Source organism: Peromyscus californicus, unplaced genomic scaffold (genome assembly GCF_007827085.1).
Source record: "Peromyscus californicus insignis strain IS unplaced genomic scaffold, ASM782708v3 Scaffold_16__1_contigs__length_79575227, whole genome shotgun sequence".
In the NCBI taxonomy this organism is placed as follows: domain Eukaryota; kingdom Metazoa; phylum Chordata; class Mammalia; order Rodentia; family Cricetidae; genus Peromyscus; species Peromyscus californicus.
Window position 1 is genome coordinate 30266614 of NW_026294458.1, and position 23563 is coordinate 30290176.

The 23563-nt window shown below is 40.2% G+C and overlaps 2 protein-coding genes across 2 annotated transcripts in view; both read right to left on the reverse strand.

The window, feature by feature from the left end:
• The window catches only part of Nectin3 (nectin cell adhesion molecule 3), a 120111-nt gene that overhangs the window by 14139 nt on the left and 82409 nt on the right, over positions 1–23563 (reverse strand). The window lies entirely within an intron of this gene.
• LOC128112079 (translationally-controlled tumor protein) lies at positions 20698–21472 on the reverse strand. Its single transcript, XM_052740826.1, has one exon. It carries the CDS (start codon positions 21377–21379, stop codon positions 20861–20863), a length of 519 nt encoding a protein of 172 aa, XP_052596786.1. The 5' UTR covers positions 21380–21472; the 3' UTR covers positions 20698–20860.

Consider the following 23563-nt stretch of genomic DNA (forward strand, 5'->3'; position numbering starts at 1 on the left):
TTTCTGTCATCCCTCAAGTTCACTGCTGAGCACAGAAACCATGCCTCCTTTTTCTTCTCTGATCAGTTCCAGGTTAATACCTATGATATACTGTAAATTTACTTTTCAAAGGACTTCCAAAAAACAGACAATTCTGGGGGCACAGAAAACCTAGCTATTTTTTTCTGAGCTGGATGCTTGCTCCAGAACTCTTCTGGCTTGCTCTCTACAGGTTGCCACATGTCTGCTAGCATCTTGTTTCCTCTCTTTATGTCAAGACAGTACAAAGGACTTCAACTCTATTGATATAGCTTGTCCTAATACTTTTTCTATAGACTGAAGAGTGAGTCTCCAGTTATGATGGTTTATGGTATGAAGTCCACAGAACACAAGTTTCAAACACTGGACATCAAGTCCACGGAACAAGAGTTTTAAACACTGGAGAATTGTGTTGCACAGAGCTGAAATCCCAGAAAGCAAGCAAGCACACACACAATGATCCTTTAATAGCCATGGAATTTTCTGTCAGCTTCAGGAGAGACTATTGAAGATGATTACGGTGTCTTGCTGAACTCACATGGAAGAGTTCCACTTTTAGGTAAGATGAAGTGTCTAGAATCTGGAGAAGGGAACTGAAAATGAGACTCAGCTAGAAAAAGTTCAGCTATTGGCACAGGAAGGGAGTTCATTTGGCTCAATTCTAGTGTGAGCATACGTGGAATAGACAATGAATACCAGAGAAGGAGATATTAGTAGGAAACTATAATTGTAACCACTGCCAGAGCCTGATTAAAACTGAAAGATGCTAAATTTCCAACCAGCTAAAGTAGGAAAGTCCCCCCTCAACATGATACTGAATCACTTCATTTTTGGTTACTACCTCAAGAGAAGAGATTTACTTTGGCTCGCTGTCCTGTGAGTGTGAGTGAGGGGCTGTATCCAATATTGGACTTCTTGCTGGCAGAGTCCTGAGGTAACCCAGGGAAGCACATGGCCAGAGATAAGGAGCGCACACATGGGCATGTCTGGTTTCCCTCTTCCTATAAAGTCACCTGTAAAGGACTTAGTTATGGGGATCCTTTCAATGGCCTCATCTAACCCTAATCACCTCTCAAAAGCCACCTCTAGAGCTGCACTAAGTTTCCACTCTCTCCATACAGTGAGGATTACATTGCAGCAGAGGAAGCCTTGGCAGATACGGAACACATACCCAGAACACCGCGGAGACAAGACCCAGTCGTCCCTAGGGGTAAGGACAGGCCTTTAGAACAACCCCCAAAACTGAACATAGGTTTCTGGAGGATGACGATGATTTTTAAGTTAACACTGCTACAAACTAACCCAATTCTTACTAAGGAATAATATTAAAATTAAGTAAACTGATGTCACATTTACAATGTCCAGGGCCTAATTAATATCTAATGACCATGAATAAAGTAGAGAAAGTAAATCAACAGAAATAACCTGGAAATGATAGATACAGTATAGTTTGCTGGCCAACGCTTTAACATATCCATCATAAGCCAGACATGGTGGCACACACTTATAATTCCAGCACCTGAGATGTCAGAGCAACAAGAGTATTAGTTCCATGGTAGCCAGTGAAACCTATCTCAAAAATAAAAAAAAAAAATGGCTATTATAAATATGCTTAAAGCAAGAAAATGTGAGTAATAATAATGATGAAAAAGAATCGAAGAGAGCTTCAACAGCTAAAAAAGAAAAAAATTCCAACCTAAAACAGTAAGTCTCTCCAGATGTCCTCACAGCAGATTAGACATGGTTCAAGAAAAGTGAATGTATACATGCATGTAAAACTATCAATGCAAACAACAGAGTGGAATGAGAATTAGCAGAATTTTTGAGTTTTGGTGAAAAATACAAATCTGTATTTCTGAAAGGTCAATGCATTCTAAGAAGAATTAAAATATGTAATGCCACCCAAACCTATTTCAAAATCAAACTGCTAAAACTCAATATTAAAGACATAAAGATACAGCGAGAAGAAAAAAATGAGATGTAAGATATGCAAAAAAAGGCAAGAAGTATCTGTCGCTTTTTATCAGCAATAATGAAAAATATGGGGGACAAAAGACAATGTAAATACAGTTTTAATCATGTGATGAAAACAATTAAGCTGAATATCATTTGTGATCCCTAGAGAAATGTTAAATAAAGACAGTAACATGAGGACATTTCCAGACAAAGGAAAGCTGAGACATTTTGTGCTCAGAACACCTGTATTGTTAGAGTGTTACAGAAGGATTCTCCAGGTCCAAGAAAACTGACTCCAATCATAACTTTAACATTAAAAAATATATATTATGGTTTAAGAAAAGTCCAGTAAGAATGGATTATCAAGTTTATAACACATGAAAAACAAACTAAATTAAGGGAACAGGGAGGCAGAAGTAAATGTTAAGTAGAGCATGGAAGGGGTCCTCTTTTTTTGTCAACTTGACACAATCTAGTGTTATTTAAAAAGACGGAACCATATTTGAGAAAACGCCTCCATAAGACTGGTGTATAGGCAAGCCTGTGGGGTATTTTCTTAATTAGTGATTGGTGTGAGAAGGTCCAGTCCACTGCGGGCAGAGCCAGTGGTAGTCCTGGGTGCAATAAGAAAGTTGGTTGAGCAAGCCATGAGGACCAAACCAGTAAGCAGCATTCCTCCATGGCCTCTGCTTCAGTTTCTGTCTCCAGGTTCCTGCCTTGACTTCCTGCCCCACCTTCCCTCAGTGACAGAGTGTGCCCTGAGAACTGTAAGCTGAAATACACCCTTTCCTCCCCAAGACGCTTTTAGTCATGGTGTTTATCACAGGAAGAGAAACTCTAACTAGGAGAGTAAGTTAAAAAATGAGTTTGCTGAATGCTTGAGAAATCACAAAAATGGTAAAAATGAAAAGTATAACTAATAATTCAACAGAGGAGTTAATACCAAATGACTCATCTAGTTGGGAGAAGGCAGGGAAATGATGAGGGGTAAAGAATCAACAGAACAAATAAGATGGCCAAGTTAAACCTAACTGTGGGACTCAGAACGGTGTACACATAACGATAAAAGGCAAGAATTTTTAGAATGAGCACACTCAGCCACCTGCACATTACTTAAATAAAATTCATCTGAGATACGACGAGATGAAAAGCAGAAGGAAGCAGTGTGTGTGGGCTCCCACCTGAGAAGCTGAGGTAGGGTTGCTACAAATTCAAGGCCAGTCTCGGGTACAAAGTGAGACCTTGCTTCAACCCTTTCCTCTCTCCCCCCTCCACAAAACAAAAGGAAGGACAAGCCATACCATGAAAACACAAGCCGTTAGAAAAGCATTAGAAATATTTAAAAGCTGAGTGGCCATACTAATATCAGTCCAAATGATTTCAGGACAAGGAAAATTACTAGAAATAAAGGAGAACTTTCACAGATGCAGGAAAGATCAGTGTTTCAGGGAAATGCTGCTTCTCTCGGAAGCCACAGTTTATTAAACAAGAAGCTGAGTGCCAGCGATACAGGTTGTTAGTCAGAGAGGCCCCGAGCCTCAAAATGGGCTATTGCCATTTCTGTTGGTTGTACATTAAAATTGGATGGTAAGACCCTGTTGCTGAAGACTCTACATATGTTGGTCACAGAACATGGAAAAATCAAGCTGGAACTGAGCTGGAAGCTCCTTCTTCTACTGGCTTGCTTTCACGGTGTTGGAAGATTCACTCTACAGGAAGGAACTCATGCCTGGTTCTGTAAACCTGGTTAAGAACCTGTGGCTTGGGAGGTCACAGGCACAGGGGAGAGCCTTCTACTGCTTTGCTAAATGGACATAGTATCAACCTGCCTTCTAAACACTTCTTATTCATAGATGAGTACAGCTCTCAGCCTTCTTCAGAGAAGCTTCTTTTTGCAGTGTACAGTGATTAACACAGAGCCTCACAGCTAGTCAAAGTGCAGAGAAATATTGACTGTGCAGTGCACAGCACCAAAGGGGACATCTGTGTCACCTCTGCCCCCATTCCCAAGGCTCAGGGAACATCACGGAAAAGGGGGCAGAAAGAATCCAAGAGCCAGAGTTTGGGGAAGACTGCTGCAAAAGTGTCTTCTGGGAAGGCCACGACCGATACGCATGAACTTACTATAGCTTTGATTACCAGCCCCAAGACTGGGCCCCTCCACATTTCATATGCAAGAGGGGAAGACTCATGAGGCCTCACTTCCAGTAGAGGTAGGGTTCTCCCTTAGGCCTAGGACCTCCCCAGCCACAGGTTCAGCCAGGTTTACAGTACCAGGCAGGCATGAGGTCCTTCTTGTGGAGTGAACCCTCTGGCACTACGAAAGCAAGCCAGTAGAGAGCAAGAGTAGGAGGACTCATGAAGCCCTACCACTGTGGGACTATTGACGTGTAATAGTGGCTGGAGGATGGGGTGTCACTTTCTTCAGTGGTTTAGTCACTGATGAATTTACTTGTGCTTCAGTGAAAGCCCTCCCACCCACATTCATGTGGGCAACCCTGTTTAAACTCTGAGTCACACATACATTAAGAGAGACACGGAAGCAGGAGGGAGGCTTGTTGAGAAGAAGTGTTTCAGCACCAAAAAAAGGAGTGGGGATGAAAAGGGGGTGAAAAGGACTGAAATTTATTATATACATGTATGAAACTGTCAGGTAATAATAAAAAGGCCCATGGTATGAAGAGGAGACAGCAAAGCAATCAGTCCTCAGTGTTTGTGTACCCAATAGGAGAGTTACAAAATCCATGAATAGCTGACAGAGCTAAAAGGAGACACAGACACACTCGAATACACAGTTGAAACAAGCACTCCTATCAACTGAACATCTGTATGTGTCTAAAGACTTGACCAACTCTAGCAACCTCCTTGACCTAAATGACATTGTAGAGGACTACAACCCACCACACACAATGACATTTACATCAGTGTTATAAGACACATCATCTGCCGGGGCTTCAAGTCTCAACATGGAGGAACTAAGATTCTAGAGTCATTTTTACAGCCATTAATTCTCACTGGAGATATGTATGCATATATCACTAGAGAATTGATGGGAGGTCAATAATGAAATACTTGAAAATTTTCACAATGTTTATAGATTTAAAAACATACTTCTAGCCAGGTGTTGTGATGGCCCACAGGGGCTTCCTAGTGAGACCTAACAAAGTGGCTTTACCCAGCAGGGCAGCATAATGGGATAATTTGGCCAGGGGCACGCTTACCAGGTGTTTGGAAGGGGCTACACTGGGCTGTATGGTGTGCTTTGATCTTGCAAGGGGGAAGTCTTTTGCCTCTCCCCTTGGCATATTATAAAAAGTCCTTTTTTATAAAGCTCTGGGTGACTGGGTATTGTCCCAGGGCACTCCTGAAGCTATTCTGTGTCTCTGTCTTTCTTATCATCTCTTTCTATCTTTCTACCTAATATTTCCTCATTCCTCTCTCCTCTACCCAAGAACCCTTTGAAAGTTGAGAGCAGGTCAGAGCTGGACTGGACTCTGACAGACTCCCACAAGGTATGGTGGCTCATGCCTTTAATCCCAGTACTTGAGAGGCAGAGACAGGCGGATCTCTGTGAGTTCGAGGCCAGCCTGGTCTACAAATTGAGTTCCAGGACAGCCAGTGCTACACAGAGAAACCCTGTCTTGAAAAAACAAAACAAAAAACCAAACCAAATAAAACTCCAAGGACAAGAACCATACTTCTAAATAATTCATTGATTAGAGAAGCAAACAATAAGGGAGACTAGAAAACATTGCAATCCCACCCCCTGTTTGTATGTGGGGTGTGTGTGTGTGTGTGTGTGTGTGTGTGTGTGTGTGTGTGTGTGTGTGTGTGTGTGTTTACACATTTATTTGTTGAGGTGAATATTTGGAGGCTGGAAGACAACCTTGAGTATCATCCTCAGAGACACTGTCCACATTCTTTTTGACAAAGTTGCTAACTGGCCTGAAGCTCATCCATCTATCAGGTCAGCGTGGCTGGCCAGGGAGCCTCAGGATCCACCTGTCTCCCCCTTCCCAACACTGGGATTATAAGGGCATACCACCATATTTAACATTTTTCATAGCAATCTGGGAATCAAAGGTAGGTCTTTGCACTTGTAAAGTTACCAACAGAGCCAGTTCCCAGCCTGATACTCTGAATTGAATGTAATAACACTGTCAAACTGTGTGGGATTTCAAACACAGAACTGCTTGTACTTTAAGTGTTCATACTAAAACATTTCCACTTTAAATGCTTATACTAGACAATTCGTAGAAAAACATCTTAATCATCTAAAGTCTTTCTTTAAGGAACAATAACAACAACAAAAGATCAAATTAAACCTAAGGGAAGAAGGAATGAAGCAGCAATAATGGGAAATCAGTAAGAATGAACAAACAGAGAATTTATGAAACCATAAGCTGCCTCTTTGAAAAATTAGAAAAATTAGAAACTCTCTGAAAAAAAAAAACCAAACAAACAAACAAAACCCCAGCAAACATAGACATTTGAAAATGAAAACAATTGGCATTTCTGCACTCATCCCACATAAATTAATAGGATAAAATGTTATAAATAAGCAATTCTCAACCTGTGAGTGGCAAACCCCAAAGGGGTTGCATGTATCATTCATCCTATGTATCAGATATTTATATTATGGTTCATAACAGTAGCAAAATTACAGTTATGAAGTAGCAAAGAAAATTTTATGGTTGAAGGTCACCACAATATGAGGAACTGTATTAAAAGGTCACAGCAGTAAGAAGGGAGAACCACTGTTATAAACAATTTGATACTAATATTTCAACAACCTAGATGAAATGACTAATGTCTTCAAGATACAAAAGAAATTCTTTGCATAAGGACAGCTAACACAAGTCTGAACTCCTTCAGCAAATGGGGAGAAAGAAGACACGCTGAATCCTCTTGTGAAATTGGCATCACTTGGGTTCCAAAGACAACATAAGAAAATCAGACAACATAAGAAAATCGGCTAATGGATTTTATCCACAGTTTATTCTCAAACTTTCAACTCTCAGACTTGAAACCAAAGCAGTCCTCAACAATTATGTGAATTTAAGTGTTTGTGAATATATATACACACACACACACACACACACACACACACACACACACATATACATATATACACACACACACACACACACACACACACACACACACACACACACACACACACGCACTACTCAGCAATGAGATATATATTCATTCAATATGAATGAATCTCAAAACATCATGTTGACCAAGAGTACTGAATATAAAAGAGCACACTGACTCCTTTCATGTGTGGGTCTTGACAAAAGACAGACCTAACGTACTGCAAGAGCAAGCACATCAGTGCTTGCTGGAGATAGAAGGTACATGTGTGAAAGGTGGTGGTGATGAACGTTATGTGAGAAATGCTTCAGGTCACTGAAATGGTCTTGGCTGGGGAAGGGGCTATAGAATGTATGCATCTGGCAATGTTTATCAAAGTTTATACCTAAAATGCAGCATTGTTACATAAGTTGTACTTCAATGAAGCTGACGTTTTAAATCTGTATTCTATTTTATCATAGTTACCCATTTAGGAGGAACTCAAGTGAAGAGATGAAGTAGACTGGGAAGTTATTCTGGCATCTGCCACAATAAAGCAAATTCTCAGTCATAACCTTGTCTCTGATGCAGAAACTTTTCTGTTAATATATCTGAATGTGCATTTGTCTTTTAATGACTGAGCTGCTAATCTTTGCAGATGGTTTCTCTATGCTAATAGAGAAATACATAAAGACTAGCTATCATACATAATTCATAATGTACAGACTCTTCAAAACATGATATTCTCCTGCCTTACGTTCCTCTCTGAAAGAAAACAAAACCTAGCTGGGTGTGGTGAAGAATATCTATAATCTCAGCTACTTGGGAAACTGAGGCAGGAGAATGACTTGAACTGAGGAATCAAGGCCAATTCAATTCAATTTTTGCAATTCAAGACTCAAGGTTTCAAATCAAAGTTCCATACACATTTAATGAGTATTTTCCTGAAAACAAACCTATGCCAAGAATTATGATCAGATAGGCCTTGGCAAAGAAAATCTAGACGTACATATTCTTATTATCGTAGGCAGTATCATCATTGTTCCCATGTTACATATGAAGAAATTGAGGCTTAGAATGACCAAGCAATGTCCACATTTGTAGAGTTAAGATTTAGATTCATTTTGATGTAATATCAAAATCTGTGTCTTCAACCATCTTATGAAACTGCCTGTCTCAAGAATACCTAGTACATTACAGGGAGGCCCTGCCTCAAGCTGACAAAAGTCTCAAAGAAAACTGCTGGCCAAAGGTTCCCTTTCCCTGCCTTTAACTGTTACTTGAGAAGCTGATGATCCTACAAGAGCAATATCCATAGAGATGGGGTTCTAATTAAGCAGCATTCCCATTAATCCGGTACCTGTTCTACAAGGTAGGTAATCGTTACACTTTCATGACAATTACCCAAATGGGAACTTATCACAGACTGTCTCTTCATATTCCAATAGACCCTCAGCACCTTAGAGACTGGATGGCATCAATTGACAGCCAGTGCTCATGAATGATAGCAACAGGCCTATGGCAGATGATAAATTGTCCTTTGTTAAGACAGACTGGAATCAAGACCAGAGATATTACTGATGGGACTTATCATTTAATTAACCAGCAAGCTCAGGGACCACTCAATATCCAACTTTTATTTTCAGTTTTCCATGTCATTTTTTATAATTACAGAGGTATTTTGGAGATGTAGGGCTTCTGAAGTTTATGGAGTATTTTCTGAATGCTTGGAGAGGTGTTGTATTGCTAAGTTTGGACTTTTCCCCTTATCGTATTAAAATTATTTTTTGGTTCTTTGGTATCTGCAGTCAATCATGCTCACTGCCATCCCACATTACACACATTACCTGTGTAAAGTCTGTGTGGACCGGATTCTCACATACTTGAGATTTCTTTGCATATAGGCCTTCTTTCCAAATGTCGAGTAGTTTAGGTTTACCACTATGTACTTTGCAAGAGTTCTCATCTATCAGCACTCTTCATAGTTTTGTAAGAGGCTGGCAGAGGCTCTCTCAAGCTCCACAGGGTTCTGACATGGAACAGGGCTCAATAAATCCTTGAAGAGCTGCTTCTGACACACAGGATTTGTTCTGTGTCCCACGCCTAGTAAGGGATCCCAGGAGATGACCGGGACACTAAATGACAGCTAGTACTAGAAACCTTAAGTTCTAAATTACTTTCTGCAAAGAACAGGGGATATAAAAGGGAAGAAACTCCATAAAAACAGGTTCTCAATCCTTGGTATTCTTGAGTATTATTAAAGTAAAAACCAGGAGAGAAAGAGAACACCAAGGTTGGCTCAGTAATGAGCCTGGTAAAAGAGACATCACCAGTCTTGGCTATGGTATATGTACACAGGTAATTTATAAGAAATGCAAAAGATTCTTTCTTTACTCTGGCCCTCTCCAATGCAATTCAAGACTCAAGGTTTCAAATCAAAGTTCCATACACATTTAATGAGTATTTTCCTGAAAACAAACCTATGCCAAGAATTATGATCAGATAGGCCTTGGCAAAGAAAATCTAGACGTACATATTCTTATTATCGTAGGCAGCATCATCATTGTTCCCATGTTACATATGAAGAAATTGAGGCTTAGAATGACCAAGCAATGTCCACATTTGTAGAGTTAAGATTTAGATTCATTTTGATGTAATATCAAAATCTGTGTCTTCAACCATCTTATGAAACTGCCTGTCTCAAGAATACCTAGTTTTCCTAATTTGACTGCAAAAACCAGAACATGAAAGGGGAGATGGCAGACAATCCAAGGAGAGATCCGAAATGCTCAGTCCTTGCCAGTTTCCCACTTCTTTTGGTTCATCTTTATCTGATCGGATAGAAGCTATGGCACAAGTGATGTCACAACACCTACTTGGACTACGGCTTCTGGAAGGAAGACACAGACAAGGCTTTTCATGAGCAACCATGAAACTCATCCCAGGGTAAATACAGAGTAAATACAGAGTGGTTATCTACTGTAGGCTAGTGCTTCAAAATAACTGGAGTGCATTTTCTCTCTCTTTTGGATTGTTTGCTTATACTATGAAGAGATATAGTTATTGTCTTAAAGTTCAATAACTTTAATTCCCTATCAGGATATTACCAATTTTAACGAAACAGTAAAGGAAGAAATGACCTCATAGTAATATTATCAAACACAGGCTTAAGTCATGAGGCTTCTTTTCGAGATAGAAGAGTAGGTACAGTATCACATGCGGTGGCATAGGGCTTTTCTGAAGTTATCACAGAACTCTAGGAGCTTTGTTCTGCAAATGTCTCATCCAGAAGGAAAGTTGTGCTCCTACTTCTCAAGGGTAAATAAATGCACAACTTCTGCTGAGTAGACACTCTGGATTTTAATTTTTAAAGTGAAATTTGATAAGACATATTTTAATGAAATTTCTTATCTTGGGTTATAGTCTCAATCCTTGCATTAAAATACACAAGATAGCAAAAGTTTACTTAAGTTGCAATATGTATGCAAAGCAAGTATCTAATTAAAGTGGTCAGATGAGAAAAAGAGATAGAAAATTATTTACAAGCAAACTAGTCACCCACATGCAATTCTAAAATGCCCCTCCACTCATGCATCATAACCATTTCTAGGGAACAAAGAGGGTATGCATGCCAGAGACTAGTTCTCACAATCAATACATACCACGTATTTACATCAGAATGCTGTAAGATTGATGCTCAGAGTTGCTTTGTAGTTTTCCTCATATGCTAATCATATTCTTGATGAAGCATATGCCTCAAGCTATGTCAGAGATGGCTCTATACAGAGCGGTAAAATTCTCTCGCCTAAAATAAGAACTGACAGCAATTCCCCTCCAGAGATCATTAATTCATTAACATGAGCCGTCCTAAGCCTCATCTTCAATTGACTATCTAAGTGAGCATACCCATGGACCTGAGTCAACAGGTAGTACACTGAGACCAGATGCCGCTTCCTCATGGTTCCTCCCATTGAAAGGAACCCCGTGCTGGAGGTTAGCTCATGAGGCAAGTACAAGCAGACAGCAGCAGTGACTGGCATGAGAACACCTACACTGGTGGTTCAGGAGAAAAGTCAATCGGGTGACAACCCCAAGGGGAGGGATTCTTCTGGGGGACACATGCTGCCTAGTAACAACTGGAGGGAGTCAAGCATTCTTCTTATCTTCGGCATGCCCTACAGCATCCATACTTGTTACATAGCGGCACTACTTTATTAGATGTTATTATTGCCGAGGCAAGAAATCCTGCATGCCAAGAATAAATGACAGCTAAAAGCCTTTTCTCTTCATGCATACATAATTCATATGACCAAACAGAGTCGGAGTATTTTACTGTTGGCTCCTAAAACAGGCTGCACTGCAAATAAGATCATCCACTTAGTCTGAGCCTAGTAAATGCCATTGCAAGATGACATTCCATTACTGGAGAGGAGAGGACTCAGTCATTCTGTTAGGACATAAGCATTTCCATTATTTAACAGAGGACTAAATGTACTTCTGAACAGCAACTCAAAAATGCTTAGTGGAATACTCACCCAGCAATTTAGTGCACCCCACTTCCTGCACAAGCTGGCATAGACCAAGCCAGCAGATGAGTCTGGTTAGTATTGGCCACACCGGGGAGACCTCATTTGATAATATAGGCACCCTGAAGCAGAAATAGCCTGTGCCTCAGCCCCATGCAGATAGTACAAAAGACAAATGTTGGGGTGTTTGGGAAATCTGGCTTGAAATAGGATATAAATGTTGGCTTTGTTATCTGTGAAAAGCCATGAAAGGGAAGTAGCTTGGAAATTCATAGTTGCCTACAAAGCCTCACATTGTAACACTCTACTAAGAGTGTTGAAAAGACCTCATGGGTCTGCAATCACCAGGAATTTATTGATCTGATTCATGTGGGTCTTCTTTTAAATAGTTAACAAAGAAAGTCACTTTGGAAGGAAGTCATATACCAGTGTTCTGTTCTTTCTTTTCCTCATTTATCATAGTACTCTGAACACTGCAGGCCCATAATAACTGAAACGATTAGGGCCAGATATAATTGATAACTATAAACATGTATATGCAACAATCAAATCAGGGTAATTAGTCTTCCTTTGTATTGAAATCTTCAAACTATTCAATTTTATAGTTATTTTGAGACATGTCATACTTTTTTTTTTTTTTTTAATAAATTGTAGTTCCTCTGTTACTCTGCAGGTGACTAGAACTCATTCTTCTTATCAAACTTCATTTTGGTACCTTCGTTTCAACTACCTGTAATAGACCCACTGTTTTAGATTCTACTTATGAGATTTTAAACCTGTAGTATTTGTCCTTCTGTTTCTGACTTATTTCTCTTAACATGATATAAGTTAATCCCAGGAGGAAGCTGACCAGTATTAGCAAGGACCCACTGGTGGGAGAGAGGGGTCACATGGCGAGCGCTGGAGGCACTGGACTAGGTATACAGTAGGGTCAGATCACACAGAGAAAGACTTTGAGGCCCAAGCCCCCAGAATCACCCACATAGGAGGTTGAGTCAACAACAATGAATAGGACCAGAGAGACTCTAGTCTGACTGATGGTGAAGATGATGATGGTGGTGGTGGTGACGGTGGTAACAGAAACGACTAGGTTCCAATTATCCTTCAGAATGCAGGGTTTGATCACTAACAGCTGGGTGTGGAGAAGGGACACAAAGGGAAACAAAAACTACCAATGGACCTAAACCAACCCATGGAAGCAGAAGTACTGAAAAAAGAAGCATGTGAAAAAAGTATTAACACATGCAAACTTTTTATTCTATTAAATAAAGGTTTGCAGGGCCAAAGTGTGTATCTGTGTGTCGAAGGATCTCAGTGTGCATAACAGAGACATCACTACAAATGAACCTCAGAGTAAGCAGGGTCAAGTTCCATCCAGGAACACAAAGGTGCAGAGGGAGGAGGAGGAATGCCAGGTCAGCTGGAAGAGGGTCTGTTCTGTGGGGCCTGGCTGCTGGGGAAATGACTGGTTTTGAGCAGGGGACAAAGGTGTGAAATCCCTGGGTTATGTTACAGACACTGAAATAACTATGAGGTTAAGAAGGAGGGGTAGAAGGTAAGGGGTAGAAAGGAACAAGGCTTTACGGGCCTCATAGAAAAATCCTGATGAAAAAGATCGTGTATGATTACAAGTGAAAAAATGACCCTGAAGAAGCAAAAGCTGCCCACAGCCTGAAACATATCAGAATAGAAAGGGGCCTAAGTGTTAACACATGACAAGCCTCCTCATGTGAAGAGGAGGGGTAGACACAGGTCCAGAAATCGACCTTCCTTGTTAATGGAGATGAAGCAGCTTGGACCAAAGAAGAGTGGACAGGTCTCTCTTTCCTAAGAGACCCAGAGCTGGTAACACATCAAAGAGAACCCGCTCTACCTGTGTACTAAGGGCACCATAGTTTGCTCTGGCCAGTCTTTCCCTCTTCCGCTCCCCCAAAAGAATATGGACGGCATCTGTATGCAAGCTGTTTGGAGTAGAGGAAGAAGAAATCATATTCAATGTGAGAGGCTTTGAAAGCTACAAAAATTATCACCTTTCTCTCAAAATAGCTTGGAGTGGTTTGCTAAAACCCTGCTTTGGGGAGTTTGAGAACATAATACAAGGATTCAAAGAGTAGTATAGAATTTCACCCTGGAATTCACAGAAAACACGAAGCTGCCACTCTGTACACAGCAGGGCAGAACAATAGGACAGGAGAAAAGGAAACAGTATCCACCTGATAATTTGTGGGTGGAGTATTTTCTAATGAATATCATGGGACTATTAAGAATGAAGCCAAGCAGTCCAAATATCTTTCGTGTCGAATACAATCCAGGCTAACTTTAGACTCTTTAACTGTGTAAACATGAGAGAAAAGGATTTTATTTTTATTTCTAGTCTTCCTAATCCAAAATTTAAACATGTGCATGATATCTCCATGTATTTAACTTAGCGACATTGAGGATTCTGCATCACAATAACAAGGGGCCTGCACAATGTTTAACATGAGCAGCTCCATGTGCTAAGCAGGAGGTGTAAGAGCAAGGGAGTATGGAAAGAAAGAAAGGAGATCATGGCAAGAAGCAGCTGCTACACACACAAGGGAAAAGAGTTTAGGATTTAAAGCATCTAAAGTACAATGCATAGAGAAGCTCATAAAATATGGCCATGTAACCAGAAGAATAGGCCTATAACAATAATCCTCAATATCTTGGTCTCATTTTTCTTTATTTCAAGTACATGAGTATTCAGGTGTATGTATGTATGTATGTATGTATGTGTGCATGTATGTATGTGCATCATTTGTGTCTGTATGCATGTTTGTATTTATGTGCACTATGTGTGAGCATGCCTCGAGGTCAGGAGAAGCCATCAGATGTCCCAGAACTGGAGTTACAGGCGGCTGGAAGATTATGGATGTTGGTGCTAAAACTTCTCTCCAGTCCCATCAATTTCTCTACTTTTAAATATTATAGTTGACCTATATTCAGTTCAAAGGAAGAGACAGCACTAAACATTAAATGACTAAATCCAGAAAAATGCCTACATGTTTCCTTATTTTGTGTAATATTATAAAAAAGAAGTCACCTTAAGTACTTTACTACAAATTTTTATAACAGACCTTTACCAAGGAAAAGTGGATGACCAGGTGAATTGTTGTAAAAACAAAACAACAACAACAAAAAAACCCATGCCTTTTACATTTTAGTGTTATTGCTACAAATGTCATAGACATGCATAGACACATACACTAAATGCATATGTCCACATGCAAACACGTCAGTGGTTTTTAAGAGATTTTTTTTTCCTTATGAGGGTCCATCCACTTGAACAATAGGGTCATATGATATCCCTGTACAAGAGCTTTCAATGCCAATACACACACAGTTGCATGGAGCTGTGTCCCACAAAGAAGCTAGGCACGTGATACACTGGGAAAGGACATGCAATAAATTGTAGCAGGTGAATGTCTTCTGGGCACAAACTCAGAAGGTGCAGGATGTATAGCTGCAGAGGTTCAAAGTGTCCTCAGCTGACGAATCAGAAGGTGCATGCTCACCCTGACCTTTTCATCTCGGCAATTTTAAAATACCAGTGCAAGAACCCCAGGACTTGCCTAGAAATGCCCTCAGGAATTATCTAGAAACATACATTCTCTCTTTTTCTATGAGCAAATGGAGCTCCTGAGAGGTAAAAGCCTTTTGCTCAGGGTTCACCTCTGGAGACTAAACTATGAATCTAAATCCATATTCCTTGACTCACAAGCCAATGATTACAGCGTGGGCTCTGGCCTGGGTTCTACCCCCACTACCCAGGTGGCTGACACTGATGAGATGGTGTAACTCTAGGAGCTCACTCATCTGAAAACAATGGTCTGTGCCACACACGGTGGTTATGAGGATTATGAGTTAATACATTTAAAGCACTTAGAAGAATGCCTTTCATTTTAAGTTGCAACATAAGTATATGCTATAATTAGGATTAACATATGCTCCCTCAGTTGGTAGGTAGTAAGGAAAAGAAAACCTCAAGCTCAGGAACTATCTATGACCTTGGGAAAACTGACCCGAGAGATCAAGCTTCAGGCTGACTGAACTTCAGCCTGCTTTCAGAACCTTATCTTAGGTTCCTCTGTGCATGTCCTATAGAATCCACTTCCTCCATCCTTGCTAAGACAGTCAGGTAAAATTTCTCACTCACTAATGGCAGTGATGAGAACCATCAACCTGTGGGTCATGACTCCTTTGGCAAACTTCTATGTCCAAAAAATGTTTACATTATGATTAATAACAGTATCAAAATTAGTTATGAAGTTGCAACAAAATAATTGTATGTTTGGGGTCACCATAACATGAGGAACTGTACTAAAGGGTCGCAGCATTAGGAAGGCTGAGAACCATCGCTCTAATGTGTTAACTTTGAGACCTTAGGTCTTCACCCTCCCCACCATGTAGTGTTTGATCCATCACCCAGGCCTGACTTCAGCAAGCATCCTCTTGGGTCAGTTTTGCTAGGATCTTCCTGACCCTTGTTTTCTCACAGTGATCTTCCACCCACTGACCGCAGCTTGTTCTTCCCTATGCTTCTCCCTCACCCTATTGCATTCATATTTGTGCTAATTTTCTCCCCTGTATTTCCTGCTGTAGTGGGACTTCCCATTCTGGTTGTTCTACATAAACCTGTCCATGGCATTCTTTAACATTCACTGTTGAGTAGTTTTCTCTAACAATCCTCAGAGTCTCAACTTCCTTACGGATAGGAAGACAGTCATTCTGACCTGAGTGACTGACGGCAAGGATAAAATGAGACAGCTTATAAACACAGCACCTGCTATCTACGTAATGCTCAGTATACAATACTGCTTACAATAAAGCAATCTGAGAAAAGCTTTTAACTTTCAATTTTTTTATTGTTTGAGAATTCACATAAATACATAATGTGCTTTGATCAGGTCTATTCCTCACCCCCACCCCATTCCCTCTCCTCCAATTTCTCCCTTATCACCAACACTACGATTCCAAGCTATTCCATAACTTCAAGTGTTCTTTAAAAAAAAAAAGAAAACACACTGGGCCCACTAATGAAGCCAGTATGTGCATGAGTGTAGTCATGTATGACTGATGGAGGGAAGGGTAGTAGAGGAATAACTAATACTTTGTACTTTTTATCAGCAACCCATCTTCACTATTTCCCCCTTCCATCATTCCAATGCCAAATAAAGAACATGATGTCTCTTAAGGCAGATATTAATCTAGATGGGATCAAAGGATTTCAGATCAGATAAACATCAGGTAGGTACCAAAAGCAGCAAGGTAGGCAATCACAGTAATAGCTCAGCAACCTGGGACTTTACTTGGTTTAGGCTATGCCCACATCTCTCTAAATAACAGCGAGCAACCCAGGGAACACAGCTGCACCAAACCTCAGATACATCCCACTTTAAATGATGGAATAAGTTACTATTTCCTGACAGCCTTTGTAACTCCCCTCTTGGTGGACAGTTTCTATTCAGATGTATCCAGAACAGATCAGGATACTGGAGGCAGGGAACTGATCTGGTCTGAACTAGTTTTGGATACAAGCACAGTAAGGCAAACTGTCCTCTGAGTGAATGAACTTTTAAGGAAAAGTCTCGTTCTAACCATCTTATGCTTATGCATAATCGGGCATGCATATGATTAAGATTAGATGCATCATGAGAAGGGACATGTTCAGTACACAAAGTTTCACATAATCAAGCCAGCCAATCAAACAGATGCATCCACATACACTCCTTAGCAACCAACCCTTCTTGCTTCTAAATCCTTTAAAAGGAAGCCCCTAATAACAACTGGTGATGCCTTTGAGTGCATAGCTCATTTGTGGTATATCTGACCTGGACTATCACTTGGCTTTTTAATAAACTGTATTTGCCAATCTGCAATGTGTGTGCTTCTTGAATAAGCCACGAAAAACCTGAAAATAACCGACTCCTAAATCTCCAGGAACACAGGCATAACGTCAGAAAGCTGATTCCCTCAGTTCTAGTTTGGGAAAGCAGCTGCAGTGCCCCAGTTCCAGTCCAATGAGATTCTTCTAAAATCTCTACAAAGAAAATAGGCAGATAACTTGCTGTGAGTTTAGTTTGCAGACAACTTGCTGGTGGGCTGCTCTTTTTGTTCTTCATGGACCATGTTGTAAGACAATGGACAAGGATCAGAAAAGAAGCCTGGTAGATATGCATTCTTTGCTGATATGTAGGTCCCTTCTCTTTCTGGGAATTCTGATGACATTCTCTCATGCTCTTGAAGTCATGTGATGGGTATGAACCACTCAAGTATGTAAGGAGGAATGTACCTAAAGCTGTATTGAATCACGGGGCAAAGCTCTCCCACAGCTTAGGCTGGCCCCAGTGGCTGCAGAGGCATGCAATGTTGTAACCTAGCTAGTCAACAGAGAAAGCTGCCTTGGGTCACTGCCAAGAACTGCAGCAGACCCTGGGCACAACAATAAATGCTTGTCTTCTACAAGCTCCCCAAATCAGAAACTGCTGGCTCCTTTGGAATAACCAAGCTTACCTAGTGCTGCAGGAGCCATGTGCAGTAGCTCAGGAGAGTTCCTTTGGAGGGTGGGTTCAGGTTACTGGTTTCTGAATTACTGGTAGAATTCAATTATCTATATTTTACTGTCTTCTCATTATGGATAGCTAAGAACTGGTTATTGTAGTAAATGAAATGGGATCACTTAAGTTTTATAACAATTATTTAAGTCTATATAAAAATAAACCAGTAAATATATTTAATTATATTATATACATTTTATGTGTGTAATTTCGTCTCAGAGGAAACTTTCATTTTATTTAACACATTTGGCTGCAGCTAAAACCAAGCAATTTCTGAAATACTGTTCTAGAAAAATACTTTAATTATCATTAATTTGTGATTCCATAACTAGAGTCTCCCATTGTGCACTAGAGGTGATACTTATGCAAAGTAGCCACGTTAATTACCACACACACACACACACACACACGTATAAAGCATCCAAGCTGGTTTTAAGGGAGTCCCTTGGCTCTCTGTTGCTGTCATGTAACAGACGGTTAGGGGGTCACAGGAGACTGTCTTTAAGCTTGAAGAGGATAGCACAAATCCCATTTTTGATAACTAACCCGCTACGTCACATCATCTCCTGTTTTCTGCTTTGAGTTGGTTTCACTGTTTCTCATCCTAGCAAAATGCACTAAAATAATTAAGAAATTCAGAATACTGATTGTAAATGAAAAGTTGGCAACATGTTGAAACACTACTCTAAAATAAAGGTTATATTTGAAGGAGAAAAGATAATTAAGTTAATAAAGTACGATGGCATAGAAAATGCTTTGATTAAAAAGGGATGAAATAAGGATTGTAGCTGGCTATATCCCACCTGCATACATGCACACACATGCAAGCACATAAACACACAGACATACACACAGACACAGACACGCACACACACACAGAAGTAGATCATTTAGTTAGACATATAGGAATTAGGAAAGAGAAATATAACTAAATTATTTTAGAATTTACCACCCCAATGTTTTCTATTTTGTTCTAAACAAAATATGCCACATACTAAACTGTATTTTGATAGATAGTCCACAGAAGGAAGATACGCTACATTATATAAGAAATGGGCAAAAAGGAACATTCAGGTTGGTTTAAAAAAAAAGGTAAAAGGGGCCGGGCAGTGGTGGTGCACGCCTTTAATCCCAATACTCGGGAGGCAGAGCCAGGCAGATCACTGAGTTCAAGGCCAGCCTGGTCTACAAAACGAGATCCAGGACAGGCACCAAAACACCACAGAGAAACCCTGTCTCAACCCTCCCCCACAAAAAAATGGTAAAAGTCAGTAAGAGGACATTAAATATTCTGAGAGATATAAACAATTCCTGAAGGGGTATTGTAAGCATTTAAGGTATGCAGTAGTAGCATATGGATTCAAAAATATACACACTCTTAATAATTATAGCTTAAAATGCCAAGATAATATTAAGACTTATAACAATTACAACAATGACTCATGACATTGGGAGGGGCTGAGAATGTAGCTCAGTTGGTAGAGTGCTTGTCTAGCATGCAGGAAGCCTCAAGTTTGGTCCCCAACACCAAAATCTAAATGTGGTGGTACAAGGCTATAAGCCAGCACTTGGAAGGTGGAGGAGACAGGAGGATCACAAGTTCAAAGTCATCCTTAGGCTACATAGACCATGTCTCAAAAGAAAAAATGGAAAGAAAACTAGATGTCTAATTTTCTAGCAACTTTATTTTATATGCACTGGTGTTTTGCCTGCATGTATGTCTGTGTATTATGAGGGTGCCTCGTGCTCATGGTAGCCAGAAGAGGGTGTCAGATCCCTTGGAAGTTGAGTTACTGATACTTGTGAAGCCCCATGTTGGTACTGGAAAAGCAGACAGTGCATCTCTTCAGTCTAAAATTTTTGAGATGAGTAACAGAATAGAATGTCTTGGGAGGCAAAGTATTATTTTGTGTTTTAATAAAGGCACGGGGACTAGCTTTTGAGGTGGGGCAGTGTTAGAGGAACTTTTACCTAGAGAAAAAAGACTGGGTTATGAGATCTCAAATGGTGTCTCACTCTAGTGCACGTTTCAGATTGGCCATATGCTCTAAGTCTTTCCTTTGGCAAATCCGCTAACAATCCTATCACATTAAAAACAAAAAAGTGAATTGCCAATAATTATAGGAAAACTACCACAAGGAACAGGTTTATTCAGCAGTAGAGAACAGAGTCACTTTGTGGAGCCGCAAGCCGTGACCATTATTGATCTTTGATGTAAGAACCATAATGGGAGAAGGGGCAAGGAAACCCCCGTATTAGTTACTTTCCTCTCTGTCTGACAATGGCAACCAGAGAAGGTAGCGTTTACTTGGGCATATAGTTTGAAGAGATCAAGTCCATCGTGGTGGGGAAACAGGAGCATGAGGTGACACCAAGTCCACAGAGACAGGGATGCTGGTGCTCAGCGTTTTTATTCTGTCTGGGAGCCCAACCCATGGGATGGTGCCACAACCCATCCAGAGGAAGCTTTTTTTTTTTTTTTTTTGAATTTAAATGCACTTTATTTTTAGACAACCTACATGACATGTTTTTTCTTTAAAAAAAAAAAAAAAGAAAAAAAGAAAAAAACAATGTCTCCACTCCAAATAAATCATGGTCAAAATAAAAGCTCAAGATGATATCAGTCCCATTTGTCCTAAGTCCTGGTGTTGTATGGATGGTAAGCAGCAGCCGGTTATGGTGACAGGTGATAGATCCAATTTGTTAACATTTTTCCATCTCTAAGCCATCCTTAAAGAAAATCATGAATGGAGTCACACCATCTTCACGGTAGTCCAGAAGAGCAACCATGCCGTCTGGATTCATGTTTTCACCAATAAAAAACTGGTAGTTATTGAAATTAGCAAGGATGTGCTTAATTTGCTCTGCAGCCCCAGTCATAAAAGGCTTTACTCTTTCTGGTTTCTGTTCTTCAAGTTTGCCTTTGAGTGATTTCATGTAATCTTTGATGTACTTTTTGTAGGCCTCTTTTGTGAAGCTGGTTTCTTGTAAGTGGTGGTTCATGACAATATCCACACCGGTGACTACTGTGCTTTCGGTACCTTCGCCCTCTGGGCCTTCGGCGGAAGCATTTCCACCAATGAGCGAGTCATCGATGTTACCCTCTGTTCTACTGACCATCTTGCCCTCCACCTCCAGGCACAGCCCGTCCGCGATCTCCCGGATCTTGTAGATGTCGGAGAACAGCTCGTCATGGCTGATGAGGTCCCGGTAGATGATCATGGTGGCGGCTGGGGACGGCGGCGCTAGCCTGACACCGCGGAGCGAGCGCGGTGCAGCCGGAGCGGCGCTCGGGGGGAGGGGGGGGAGCGGGCGGAAAAGCCAGAGGAAGCTTTTATACTCAGTTAAATCTTCCTAAAAATGCCTCACAGACACATTAAGAGGTAAGCCTTCTAGATCAGTCTAAATCTACCTAAGCTGACAATGAAGATTAGCCCCTCCAAGTCCTAAGAACAATGACAGATGGGCTTCCAATTACATGCAATTCTCTGAGATAGAATAGAAAATAAGAATAATGCATGTACTTGGTTAATAATAATGGAGGAGATCAAGTACAAACTGCCTTATAGAAACCAAATGAAGAGTAAACTTATACAAGGCACATCAGGAGTCATTATTGTGACAGTAACTCCTAGTTCAGTCAATCATTTTAGGCTTAGCCAATCTAACTGACAGTGACACAGACACCCATTTCAATTGGGTGGCTTTTCACTTCAATTTATATATATATGTCTCTAGTGATTAATGATGCTGAATGTATCATCCTTTACTATATGCTACCAACATATTTTTTCTCTCTGATAAAAATAGCTACATAAGTCTTTCAATTTCTTTTTTAAAATTTATTTAATTTTAATTTGTGCATTGGTGTGAAGGCATCAAATTCCCTGGGACTGGACAGTTGAAGCTGCCATGTGGGTACTGGAAATTGAACACAGGTCCTCTGGAAGAACAGTCAGTACTGTTAACCCCTGAGCCATCTCTCCAGCCCTGTCTTTCCATTTCTTAAAAATGGAGTCACCTTGTCTTTCTCTTATTGAGTTGTATGACTTCATATATAATTCTTTTTATATATGTGTAATTCTGATTTTTTTTTGTCTGATACATTATAATATTCTTCCTAACCTTTGGTTTACTTTTTTTTTGGTGGGAAGGTGAGTTTTGAGACAGGGTTTCTCTGTGTAACAGCCTTAGCTGTCCTGAAACTAGCTCTGTAGATCAGGCTGATCTCAAACTCAGAGATTCGCCTGCCTCCACCTCCTGAGTGCTGTGATTAAAGACATGTGCCACCACGGCCCAGTTATTTTTGTTTTCTTAAGGGTGCCCTTTAAAATACTAATTTTTGATTGCAAGCCCAACTTAATGCTTTTTATAGTTCTTGTTTTTGTGTTCCAGTACAATTAATTAGCTTGTCGTATGTAAACACATACCGTACATTCAATCATATCTCAGTAAAAGGGAACCACAGCAGGCATATTCAGCCTTGGAGCTACTTTTTCTGGAATGTAGCTTATGATGTCTCAGCTTCTACATACAAATAAAGCTAATATTTTGAATCATTTTTCTAAATAAGTTTCAAGCAAATGTATTTACATGCCATTTCTTTTAATAAGAATGACAGCCTACAAAACTAGTGCCCATTAAACATCTGAAGTTGGGGTCAATGTAAAATGCTTCTAAACTTAAAACAGGAACTGCCACAATGCTAAGTATTTTACTTTGAAAACTTTTACCTATCCACATCCTTCTACACTTACTGTAAGAAATATTCTACATCTAGCAGATTTTGTATTTTATATAATATTCATTGTTGTTAAAGCTATGTTCAAGATATTTAATGTGCATTTTTAGCTTTTGTTATCTATATGAACAGAATCAAACTTGTAAATTGTACTGTTTTGAACGAGACAGGTCCCATAGTCTCACATGTTTGAATACTTAGTCTCCAGTTCGTGGAACTGTTTGAGAAGGATAAGGAGGTGTGACCTTGTTGGAGGAGTTTTGTCACTGAGGGTGGGCTCTAAGATTTCAAAAGCCCACACCATTTCAGTTAGCACTCTCCCTCCTCCCTCCCCCTCTGCCTAGTGCTTGTGGATCAGATATAAGCTCTCAGCTGCTGCTCCAGCACCATGCCTGCCTGATGCCATACTCCCTATTATGATGGTCACTGACTCTTATCTTCTGAAATGTCAAGCAAGTTCCCAATAAACTCTTTCTTCTGTAACTTCCCCTGGTCATGGTGGGTTGTCACAGAAGTAGAAAAGTAACCAATCATAAACCAATGCATACATTGCATTTTAAGAGGAAAGTTCTTTTGTTCTTGAAAAGGTTAGGAAAAACAACCACCACCACCTCTCTGAAGTAACATCTGTTCATGTTATATGGCTCTACAGGAAGACCTAGTAA